The sequence below is a fragment of the Nannospalax galili genome, unplaced genomic scaffold (assembly GCF_000622305.1).
Source record: "Nannospalax galili isolate Female #2095 unplaced genomic scaffold, S.galili_v1.0 scaffold321, whole genome shotgun sequence".
Taxonomy (NCBI): domain Eukaryota; kingdom Metazoa; phylum Chordata; class Mammalia; order Rodentia; family Spalacidae; genus Nannospalax; species Nannospalax galili.
Window position 1 is genome coordinate 3,776,283 of NW_008345972.1, and position 12,845 is coordinate 3,789,127.

General features: G+C 44.5%; 1 protein-coding gene across 5 annotated transcripts in view; it reads right to left on the bottom strand.

Annotated features, from left to right (window-relative positions):
* Positions 1–12,308, bottom strand: part of Med15 (mediator complex subunit 15) — a 72,727-nt gene extending 60,419 nt beyond the window's left edge. For 3 of the 5 annotated variants that reach the window (XM_008842287.3, XM_008842285.3, XM_008842286.3), the window contains exon 1: positions 12,103–12,308. In XM_008842287.3, coding sequence (XP_008840509.1) covers positions 12,103–12,170 — 68 coding nt within the window. In that variant the 5' untranslated portion in view covers positions 12,171–12,308. Of the gene's footprint in view, positions 1–11,762; positions 11,910–12,102 lie in introns of those variants that run through there. The other 2 variants (XM_017800379.2, XM_017800378.2) reach the window with 2 other exon arrangements.
* Between the last annotated feature and the right edge of the window lie 537 nt (positions 12,309–12,845).

Sequence of the window (12,845 nt, forward strand, 5' to 3'; positions counted from 1 at the left end):
AAGGAAGGAAGGAAGGAAGGAAGGAAGGAAGGAAAGAAAGAAAGAAAGAAAGAAAGAAAGAAAGAAAGAAAGAAAGAAAGAAAGAAGGAAGACGTGGTGGCACACGCCTTTAATTCCAGCACTTGGAAGGCAGAGGCAAGCGGATCTCTGTGAGTTCAAGGCCAGCCTGGTCTACATAGTGAGGTACAGAACAGCTGGGGCCACAGGGAGACCCGGCTTCAAAAAGACCAAAAAAAAGAAAAAAGGTCTTCTGACCTTTCAGGGGCTTAATAGCATCCCATAACACTGTTGGCCTTCTAATGACACAGAAGCCAATTTATTGTCTCAGTGCCCAGGTAGTTTCATCTCTAAAGGAAAATATGGTGAGGTATCAACTGTTCAGTTACCAAAGAAAACACTAGGCCTCAGGACCTCACAGGTGGCTGAGTGCATAGTTACCAAATTTTACTAACCTTTTTTCTTTTCTTTAGTAATAAACATCTGCAGTTAACAAAAACCAGGAGATTCCCTGACTTACTTTATTCATTTATATGTGTGTATACATATATGGGGGGGGGCACGTGTCTATGTGTGTGTAAAAGTCAGAAGAGGGTGTTCAATCCCTTAGAGATGGAGCTTCAGGTATTTGTGAGATACCTGGGTTGTATCATGGTGCTGGGATCAGAACTTGGGTTCTCATGATTGACTGAGCAGCATGCTCTCCTAAGCACTGAGCCATCTCTCCAGCCCCAGGTTCACAAGACAAAAATGATCTATTTCAGAATTTAACTATCCACCTACATACAGGAATGGGCATTTTTCTCTTGAAGAAAGAGAGCAGAGACTTGCACATTTTCTTTTAACACTCCTCTCAGTTGCTCAGCTGGGCTTTCCTTCTGCTCCCAAGAAATCCAGTGAGTGCAATCAATGAGAGAACTAACGTAAAGAGCTTGCTGCCGCACTTTAAACTCTGAGCTGGTTCTGAAGACATGAGCTTCTGCTATTTCCAACTCATTGGTTTGACCTCAAGAGTCAAAAGCTGGGAAGACCTTATGATCCCTGACCTGGGGCCAGCCTAGGGCTCCAACACATCCCAACTATCACCAGGCAATCACATGACATTTCTGCCAAACCAAGACACTATGGGAATGTTTCTTTCAAATGGTTTTGTGGTACTGGAGCAAGAAGTCCTATCTTCAGAGATCAGTACTCAAAGCATTCACAGCTGAAATGAGGGTATCCTGGATGTAATTTAGAACAGTCTAGATGGGGATGGAAAATGTGGGTCAAACAACACTGACTGACCATATGTTGTTACATCTCAAAGGATCTTCTTTCTATTCTCTCTACTTCTGGAAATGCACAAAAAAAGTCCATGACAGAATTTTTCTTCCGAAAGAGTCAATGTTTATCTCAAGTTGTGGGGGGCGGGGTATGTATCACCTACACCACTTATTAATGGGGACAAGGACTAGCCAGAACCCACCCAGGAAGAAAAAACAGCCTTAGTCAGGAGAAAACAACTCAGAACTGGATGCATAATGTAGTTCCACTTAAAAGTCTACATATACACATATCTACAAATTTAGAAGACATTCAATAAAGTTTATGCACACACAGGCCTGGAGGAAATACATCGCTGTATTAGTAATGGAGATCTGTCTGCCTCTGCCTCCAGAGCTGGAATTAAAAGTGTGCACCATTATGCCTTCCTCCATCTTGCTTTTTTAAAAACAATGTCTAGCTATACAGAAGGTTCATCTTATGCCCCTTTCAGAAGACTGCTTTTCCAGGCTTACTCTTTGCACAACTCCTGTTGACATTTCTCCTTGGAACTGCTGATATTGACACCCATTCCCCATATCATATTGTACCTGTCTCTTACAATCAAAACACAATCAGAGCTTTCTCTGCAGGGGTACATACTTGACATGTGTCTCCCTCTTCTTTTGCTCTGTAAGCTCATGTATTCATACACACCCCCATATGTGCATGTGGGCATATAGTCACTGAATCCTACCCCTAGTTTATTTACAGGCTTTCTCTTAAAATCCTTTCCAATCCTACTGCCACTATATCAGAGGCAGTCTCAAATACTGTATGTGCATTCAAAACCAACAAGGATGCTTGCTATAAAGGTAGATGCTTTGATAATGCAGATGTCAAACAGGTAAAACTCCTCACACTACTGTGGGGATGTAAACTGGAACCACTTAAGAAAACTGTTCAGCCCAATGTGCTCAGTCACATCCCCTGAGAGAGCCCCAACTCTACACTTACATGCACAGTCTGGACAGTTAAGAGACTACATCTGTTAGAAGAGATGACCTCAACCATTATCAGTACTGTTTCATATGGTCAACAACTATAACTAACCCCAATGCTCATTAAAGAGCAGAACAGCCTTGGTAGTACATGCCTATTATCCCAGCACTCAGGAGGCGGAGACAGTGCTATCCAATAAGATCCTGTCTCAAAAAGGAAAAAACAACAAAACAAACCCTACATAAATAGTGACAAAAGCTGGGCATGGTGATGCACACCTTTAATCCTAGCATTCAGGAGGCAGAGGCAGGCAGATCTCCATAAATTCAAGGCCAGCCTAGTCTACATAGTGAGGTCCAGGCCAGCCAGGGATACATAATGAGACCCTGTCTCAAAAACAAATGGGCTGGAGAGATGACTCAGCAGTTAAGAGCATTGATTGCTCTTGTAGGGGAGCCCAGTTCAGTTCCTAGCACCCATATGGCAGCTAACAACCATCTATAACTCCAGTTCCAGGGGATCTGATGGCCTCTTCTGGACTCTGCATGCATTGCATGCAGGGGTGCACATAACATACATGCAGGCAAAACACTCAAACACATAAAATAAAAATAAATTTAAATAATAAAAACAAAACAGCCAGGCATGGTGGCATATACTTTTAGTCCCAGCACTTGAGAGGCAGAGGCAGGTAGATCTCTGTGAGATCAAGGCCAGCCTGGTCTACATAGTGAGTGCCAGACTAGCTGAGGCTACAAGGAGACCCTGTCTTTAAAAAAAGAAAAAAAAAAGATTATGGACGTTGGATTTCCTCAAAAATAATGAAATAGTATTTACTATGGACATTAAATGGAGTAGTCCCCATAGGGGTAGTTCATTCCCTTTTGTTCTCTAATATCAGGTATTCTTTTGCTCAACTATCAAACTACCTAAAAAAGAGCTTATACTCTCATCTGTCTTTTGCTTTTTGTTTCTTTGGTTTTTTGGTTGTTTTTTTTTTTTAAGACAGAGTCTAGTGTAGCATGGGCTAGCCTTTAAGTCCTGGGAATATAAGCAAGTACTAGATGTGGTGGAACACACCTGCAGATCCCAACACTGGGGAGGCAGAGGCAGGACAATTTTGAATTATAGGCTACATATCATATTAATTTAAAAATGAAAAATTAAAATAATTTTACATTTTTTATTTGAAAATGAAATACAAATTTAAAAATCAATGTATTGTCGTGTGTGGTGGTGCATGCCTTTAATCCCAGCACTTGGAAGGCAGAGGTAGGTGGATCAATGTGAGTTCAAGGCAAGCCTGGTCTACATAACGAGTTCCAGGACAGCAGGGGCTACAGGGAGACCCTGCTTCCAAAAGACAAAACAAACAAACACGGCTGGAAAGATGGCTCAGCAGTTTAAAAGCACTGACTGCTCTTGCGCAGGACCCGGGTTCGATTCCCAGTACCTACATGGTGGCTATGAACCACCCTTAACTACAGTTCCAGGGGAATCTGAAGCCCTCTTCTGACCTCCGCAGCTGGTGCACTCCCATACATGCAGGCAATACACTCATACACATAAAATAAAAAAATAAACAAGCCAAAAAAAAAATGAAAATAGGGTTGGAGAGATGGCCAAAGAGGTCCTGCTCTTCCAGAAGACCCAAGTTTTGTTCCCAGCACCCACATGGTAGCTCACACCCATTTGTAGCTCCCATTCCAGGGAATCCAATGCCCTCTTCTGGCCTGGGAGGGCACCAGGAATGCACGTGGTGCATATATGCACATGCAGGCAAAATACTCATACACATATTTCCCCCAGCATCATCCCATTGCATACTTTTTGCATTTACTATACCTGAAATTCTTCAACCAAGTTACAAAAGGTGACCCCTGGAACAACAGACACTCTGAAGTGAAACAGCTCGGAGCCCTGTGGAGCAGACACGCCTGGTCACTATCAGTGCATGTCTTCCTTTAAATAAAATAGCAGTTGGAGTTACTTTCATATATGTTGTGTAGAAAGAGACCCATTCCTCCCTAAGGCTCTTGGACATATATAATAAATCTTAAAAAATAAAACAGGTTGCCGGGCGTGGTGGCACACGCCTTTAATCCCAGCACTTGGGAGGCAGAGGCAGGAAGATCTTTGTGAGTTCGAGGCCAGCCTGGTCTAGATAGTGAGTTCCAGGACAGCTGGGGCTACAAGGAGACCCTATTTCAAAAAGACAAAAAATAAATAAATAAATAAATAAAATAAAACAAGTTAGTCAGGCGTGGTGGCGCAGGCCTCTAATCCCAGCACTCGGTAGGCAGAGGCAGGCGGATCTTTGTGAGCTCAAAGCCAGCCTGGTCTACATAGTGAGTTCCAGGCCAGCGGGGGCTACAGGAAGATCAAAAAATAAAATAAAATAAATAAAATAAAACAAGTTCCACTCCATGGTGGTGCCATGAGCATCCTCATTCTACCACACTGTGAACTCTTGGGTTACTCTATTAGAAAAAAAAAAAAAGACTAATGAAATAGTCTATGGTTACTGGAACTGTGTACTGTCAAAGGGTCTTCTAGAAAGATGGTCCTCATTTATGTGTCCCTAGATGATCTGGTTGGTTGGCCAACATCTTCATGTGTATTACTGCAGTCTTTATCAAGCTACCTACCCAACCGGTGAGCCCTATCACCATAGAACCTAAACAGGCCCACACTGGTACTCAAGAAACCTGTGGAACAGACCCAAGAATCCTATGTATTACTGTACTCATGGTCAGACAGGAATAGACACACTGATTCCAAAAACATTCATGCTATTTCTGCCTTACCGAGTTGAGAAAAGTATAAAACAAGCCTTCAAACAATCCAAGTAAAAACTGTCTTCTCTTTACTAGTTTGAAGGTACAGCAGGGACAAAACAGGAGACCCACTCTCCTGGAAGAACAGCTGCCCATATCAGTCACAGGAAAGATGGGTCTGTCAGGTAGAACAAATGATACGCAGAGCAGTCAAGGGACATAATGTGGAATGGGAATAGGGCAGACAGGTACAGGCCTCGAAGGAAGGATGGACACTCAAGAGTTGAATCTACAGGCAGGCAATGGGCGGTCATTAAAACATCCTGAGCATCAAAACAGTTGAGGGGAGAAGGTAGCATTAAAGAAATGAGTTGGCAACTACTGAAGCCGAATGGCAGGTTCATGGACATGGGAGTCTTTGAACTGTTCTACTTGCTTCTGTGATTTTAATCCCTCATTTGAATTTTAGAAAGTTCATTAGAATTCCTTAAAAGATTTCCCTTGGGTAACTGAAATTATTAGCCTAAGGAATACTTTAAAGTGATGGCTTCTCCCCAGCCAATGACTGTAGCAGTCAGATAATCAGGCACCCACAGAGTACTTCCCACCTCAGAATGGCAGTACCAGTCCTCAACTAGCCACAGCTATATAGTCACTAGTGTCAACAGCAGGTGAATGACCTCTGGTCAAAAGTGAATATATAAGACCAGGCATGGTGGCTCACACTTTTAATCCCAGGACTTAGGAAGCAGAGGCAGATGAATTTCTGTAATCAAGGCCAGCCTGGTCCATAAAGTGAGTTCCAGGCCAGCTGGGGCTACAGAGAGACCACATCTCAAAAAAAAAAAAAAAAAAAAAAAGAATGAATAATGAATGAATATAATGTCAACACTGGTAGATGAGTGACTCACTTGCTCAGGATCTGGCTATAGCCTAAGGCAGGGGGTCAAAGATCATCAGGAAAGCTGGGTATGATGGCTATAATCCAACACTTTCCAGGTAAAAAACAGAAGGATCGGGAGTTTAAAGCCAGAATGAGCTGCCCAAGATTCTCTCAACAAGCCCCTCTCAAACGAGAGAGAGAGGAGGGAGGGAGGGAGGGAGGGAGCAAGAGATCATTAAGACTTTATAGGCCAACTCCTCCTCTAGTCTGTAGGGTCAAAAGACCCATAGAGAATTTCTAAAATTGGAGACCCAGTAGCAGCAGGCTTCTGTCTGTCTAGGGTCTCCTACTGCACTTGGAATGGGATTAATTTTGACCTGCCCCTCACCCAGCTCCCTGAAATGGATACAATCTCTCCCAGATAAAAAAATAATTTGCCTCTACTATGGTCTAGCAAGTATTCATTTGTTTTGGGTTTTTGTTTGTTTGTTTGTTTTTGGTCTTTTTGAGACAGGGTCTCCCTGCAGCCCCAGCTAGCCTGGAACTCACTATGTAGACCAGGCTGGCCTTGAACTCACAAAGATCCACCTGCCTCTGCCTCCTGAGTGCTAGGATTAAAGGCGTGCACCACCACGCCCAGCACAAGTATTCATTTGTAACTTGAAGAGTAAGTATAAGTAACAGTGATGGCTCCTCTAGGCTTCAGTTTCCTCATCTTACAATGGGGGAATAAGTGTAGCTAACTCTGAGCATGGTGGCCTATCCTTCATCTCAGCACCTGGAAGCTGGGGAAGCAGGATCTTCAGCTTGAAACCAGTTGAAACTACCCAGTGAAATCCTGTCTCCAAAAGGAAAAAAAAAAAAGGGGTTGGGGCAAGAGGAACATCTCTAGGCAGGACAAGCATGAAGCCATTAAGTCAGCAACATGTCAGCTCAACTGAGCTGGGTGTAGTAGCACATGCCTGTAAATCCAAGCACTTGGGAGATGAAGTAGGAGGATCATGAGTGCAAGGCCAGCCTCTGCTACATAGTGAGTTTGAGGCCAGCCTGGGCCAATATGAGACCCTTTCTATAGAAAGGACCTGAACTTACAAGTTTGTACTCTCCATCCTTCAGAAGTGCTCCCCATCCCTTTGCCCTATTAATTGTTCTCTTTTGTTCCTTGTATTGTGTTGTATTTTGCTTCTGCCTAAAGAGCATTTGATTTTTCGCTTGTGGTCCAAGCCAAACTCAGCCTATTTTCTAGGTGTGAAACCAAAAGGCTCACATCTTCCTGGCGGCTTCACCAGATGGGGTAGCTGACCTGTCTTCCCTGGTCCCACTGCATGCTTTCCTTGGCCCTCTCCTAACACCTCACCAGAACACTAATACAGAGCTACGTTTCCTCCCTTCTGCATTGTTTAGTATATTTATTTACTACAAGTGCATTTATTTAGAACAGTTATTTATTACTAAAGTGTGAGAGGAATAAAAGTCTCCAGAGTAGGATGACAGCCAGGTGTGGTAGCACAGACCTTGGACCTCAGCACATGGGAGGCAGAGGCAGGCAGATCTCTTGAGAGATATAGGCCAGTCTAGTGTCTACATAGCAAGTTCCAGGGCAGCTGGGGCTACAGGGAGACCCCAATTTAAAAAAAAAAAATTGAATAATTGGAGAAGACACTCAATGCCAACCTCTGGCTTTTACACACACAAACACACACACACACACACACGCACACATACACACACACACGAAAAACAGGCAAGTGACTGAATGAAAGCCTTTCATTCATTCACTGCTTGTATAATTTCTGTGAACCTATTCATGTTAGGCATGTATGGTGCATGTCAGAACAGATTTGTTTTCCAGGAGCCTGAAGACCAGAGACATGTAACATTAATCCAACAACACCCCCCTCAAAAGAAGGCCCAAGCCCCACAAAGGCCAGCTCAGGGGAATCTAAGAATGATTTCTGTGGTTCTAAAGGAAATGTGGGTGTTTAATGAAAAGCCAATCTGAACCAACTAATTGTTTCCCTGCTACTTTCCTTCTGCAGTGTCCTTGAAATGTCATTGTATTCCCTTAACTAGGCTTGGGGATACCACCTTCACCAGCCCAGGTTACAGAATCTCCTATCCCTGCAAAATCACTGGAGGAGGTCTCCTCTCAGTTCCCAGACCTCTATAAGGCTTGCATGAAAGTCTCTTTACTGTCCCTCCCCTCATCCCTGTGAGACAGACTGGACGCTACTATTTCATAGACGAGAGACAAGATCTAGAAAAGTTGAGCAGTACCAAGGTCGCATAGTTAGAGTAGAGAAGGGTAGTGGTCCAAAGCTTCACATCATCAATGGCCACTGTAATATGAGAAGTAGCCCAGGAGGTTTCCCAGGAAAATACTTCCTCCTGCATTTTTCATGCTGCAGGGGACTGAAGTTGCCTGAGAAACTGAAAAGGTCTGAATTAAAACCTATCAGAGGGTGACCCGCTGCACATGAAGAGGTAGGGAAGGGATCCTAAATATATGACACTGAAGCAGACACCTAAAGGAGTTGCTTCATTACAACAGGGACAGAAATCCACCTGATTCTACATATCCTACATACTTGGTAACACAGCTGTTTTTTGTTTTGTTTTGTTTTTTTGAGACAGGGTCTCCCTGTAGTCCTAGCTGGAAAGATAGAGCAGCAATTAAGAACACTGTTTGATCATACAGAGGACCAGGGTTCAATTCTCAGCACCCACAAAGCAGCTAACATCTGTAACTCCAGTTCCAGGGGATCTGTCGCCCCCTTCTGAACTCTGTGGCCATTGCATGACTTGGGTATACTTACAAGCATGCAGGCAATACAATATACATAAAATAAAAATAATAAATATGGGGCTGGAGAGATGGCTCGGTGGTTAGGAACACTGCCTGTTCTTGCAGAAGACCCGAGTTTGAATCCCAGCACCCACATGGCAGCTAACAACTGTCCATAACTCCAGTTCCAGGGGATCTGACAGCCTCTTCTGTCCTCCGCAGGCATTCATTGCCCAACACAGGTACACTTAACTACATGCAGGCAATACACATGTACACATAAAATAAAAATAATACAATAAATTAAAAAATAAAAATAAATAAAATATTTTAAAAGTGTGCACCACCACACCCACACCGCAGTAACACAGTTGTTTTGAAAGAGAACAGGGGCTGGAGGTACAGTAGCAGAGGTCTATGTTCAGCATGTGCAAATCCCCGAGTTCACTCTCTCACAACTAAAAACAAAGAAATAAAGTAAAAAAACTTGGAATGTTAAAGGAGTGGAAAGACTAGAGACATTGGACCGGGGTGGAAGCTACAAAAAGATAAGCCAGAGTGCAGGGCAGCAGAATGCTTTATAATGATTTGGGGGGGTCGACATCGCTCATCGTGCTGCTGGAGGATGAAGCAGTCTTGGAAAGGCCCAGAAAACTAGACTCCATGTTAGGATTGTCAACTTGCTTTTTCCTCAATAGGCGATACCTCCTTTCCACTAAAATGTTCCAGAAACTTCCCACTGTTTTGGTATGTTTCTCCCCAACGCCCCTGACAACAGAACCCGGGGCTTCTACTAAGCTATTACTTCAGCCCTAAGCTTTCATTATTCCCTCATCTACTACAAATCCCTTGGGTTCAAAGTGATTCCCCAAATGCCAATTTTAAGCAACAGCATAAACACTGAAGAAGTCAAAAGTAAAGATATGTACAATACTCCAACACAAGCCCTCTTAAACTCTAGAACCACAATGAATCAAGGCATCAGGAAAATGAAACCTAGAGAGAAATAAGTAAACCTACCTCCTGAATTCACCTACCTCCCCTTAAAAGGCAGCCTTTGAAAGTGCTTGCCCAAACGTGGTCCCTTCCCCAGAAATATAGGCCCTAATCTCTGGAACCTGAAAATATGCTACACCATACAGAAAAAAGGGACTTAATCATTGTAATTAAGAATATAGACAAAAAGATTATCTTGCAGTAACCTGAACTGAGCTGTGAAATGCAGAGAATAGTCTCTAACTGAAGTCTGAGATATATGAGAAAAACCAGCCAGTTAGAATGGGCCACAAAGAAAGCATAAGAAGGAACAGTCTCTAGGAACAAAAACTGACCCCTGGCAAACAGCCAGGGAGGAAAGAGGATTCCTCAATCTTAAAAGTACAAGGAACAGAATTTGGCTAGCAACTTAAATGGGATTGACAGTAGATTCTCCCCCAGAGCCTCCATCAAAAAGTATATATTGCCAACATCTTAATTTCAACCGTGTTAACTCACTCTCCAAAGATTACCTGACCCTCTGATGTAAAGCAATGACCAGATAATAAATCTGTGTCATTTTAAGATGCTAAACGTGTGATTTGTTACCACAGCAATAGGAAAAAATACAAAAGCAGCAATGTCTTACAGGGCTGAAGGGCACCTCAGTTCCCCTAGATACACATGGAAGTTGAACTATTAAGTACCTAGTTCAGTTTTAATACCCAGAAACCCTTCAATCTCCCCCCTTGAACCTCAGACACTTCCCCAGCCCTCCCACCTTCTATGACGAAAACTCACCCTTCCAGATCCATATTACTGGGCTTTCCCAAAGAAGAATCCTTGCCCTGGGGCTCTTCTAACCAAGAGTCCCTAACCAAACCAGGTTATCATCTCAAGATTTCACCAAGAAATAACTCAAGTGCACCAATAAAGCACTTATTTGTCTAAATGTCTGCAAAATTGCCCACGGGTTATTTGTGTGGTGGTACCCAGCCAGTGACAGCCCCACTCCTTCCACTGTATAGTCCAGCTTCCTTCCTTCCACACCACTTCACCCCACCCAATCCATTCAGTTAGTCACCAAGGGCTGTTCACATAATTCCCTTTCTCTGGAATCTGTCTTCCTCTTTCAGTTTCCACCACTGTCTAATGAAGGCCTCTATAATCTCCTGCCGACAAAGTCTTTCACAACCAGTTTATGAAGCAGTATGACAGGCAGTGATCCAGCAGTGAAAACACAAGAGAAAAAGGCCAGGCACTAACACCACCCCCCACACACACCCCCCGCCAGTAAAAACCTCCCCACATGGCCCACTTGGCCTCTCTTACGTCCTTGATTCATCTTCAGGGGGTCCTTCCCCACACTAATGTTTCACCACCTCAAAGCAGCCCACATGTAAAATACAGCTTCAAGTTGTTAGCACAACACCCCTATCACTAACCTCGCCAGTACTTGCTCACCTTCATTCCAGTAACTCCTGACCGTCCTTGCTCCCCAGGCCCAGAACTCTTTACCGTCAACACATTCCTTCATCCAGTAAGAACTCATGCGGCCCCAATCCTCTGCTGAGAATGATGGCCTGTCATCCTCCTTTTCTTTCTAGGACTCAATCTGTCACCTACTCTACCAGACTGCTACTGTCCTGCTTTAGCACTCACGACATGATTAGGCACTAGCACAACCGTACTTTCTCTGTTCCTTTACCCACAGTACCATCCCTCAGGGAAGGAACTGTGTCGCAAGCAGTTTTCATTTCTAACAAATACAACACTCCAGGAAGCGCAGGAAGAGGCTAAGTGAAACAAGCACGGGGGTTGTGGTCCGTGGACAGAAGCCACTACTAACCCGCTCTCTATTCCCTACTCCAGAGCCTAGATGGTGCCCTTACGGCTTCCTGTCACCCTCAGACCAAGTTCACACCTCTTGGGGAAGGGGGAAGCGGAGGGAGCACTTTTCTCTGTGTCTACAGCCCAAACACCTCATCTTCCATCTTCCATCCACCCTCCTCCAATTTCACTGTTGGAGGTGGGATTTTTTGATGGGGGGCGGAGGGGGTGTAAAAGAAACCACGAAGCGCGCGCTACGCTGACAGACCTGGGGATGCTGCTGCTTGCTTTCTGTATTCAGTGCGAATCATTGTTAGGTCTGCACTCAAGAACACACATGACGAAGGCGGCTCTGGACGATGACTCATTAGCCAGGGCTCCAGGGTTTGCAGAGTTCCGCCCCAGAAGAGCTAGTCAGCAAGTCCGGATCCACCAAGGAAGGTACAGGAGCCAGGGGGAGGCCCCCGCCTGGTACTCGCGCGGGACGCCCGGCGCCTGGGGGAACCCACAGGTTCCCGCCCGGGTCGGGTATGGTCTTCCCGGCCTCGCCCTCCCGATCCCGCAGGTCGGCCCACCCAGCCCCCGCCCCCGCCCCCGCATACACTCACATCTGGCTGACCAGCTTCTGCCGAAAGGCGGTGCTACGCCAGTCGGTCTCCTGCCCCGAAACGTCCATGCCGGCAGCCCCACTCCCGCAGCCCGCACCCCGCGCCGCCGCCACCGCCGCAGCCGCCGCCACCGCCGCCTACACCTCAGCGCCAGGCCCGAACGCGGAAGCCAAGCGGTCCGGTGCTCCCGGACCACGCCGGAAGTATAGGAAGAATTGTGGGAAATAGAGTCGCGCATCACGACGCGCGCATGCGCGCGCGCACATGCTGATTTTAGGTTTTACATGTGTGTAGAAATCCTTTCCTATGATTTCTGGGCTTTGGGTCCATATGAAATATGCATAAGTTTTGTCATGGCTTAGATAGACTAATTTTTCTGTTGCGATAAGTGCTAGTGGGTAATACATTTTGTTGTAAATAATGTTATAATATCGGAGTTTTATTATCTACTTCGGTGTATGTATATAGTTATCAAGACACAAAAAGCTAATGTTAGATTTAGGGTCTCTGATCGTTAAACTCAATATTTAAAAGAAAAGCAAAAGCCATTTTCTGTTAATGCTTCTCTGTGGTTCATATTTCCTACCTTTTGATCACTTTTTTTCTTAATACTAGAGAACATTTTCGAGTATTTGACCTGTTAAGTGGTTTACAAGTGCTGCTGTGCTTGTTGTGTCTTGACTTCTCATTTCAATGTTTACATTATTTAAGATTTCAGTAGAGATTATAAGGTAACTAACCAA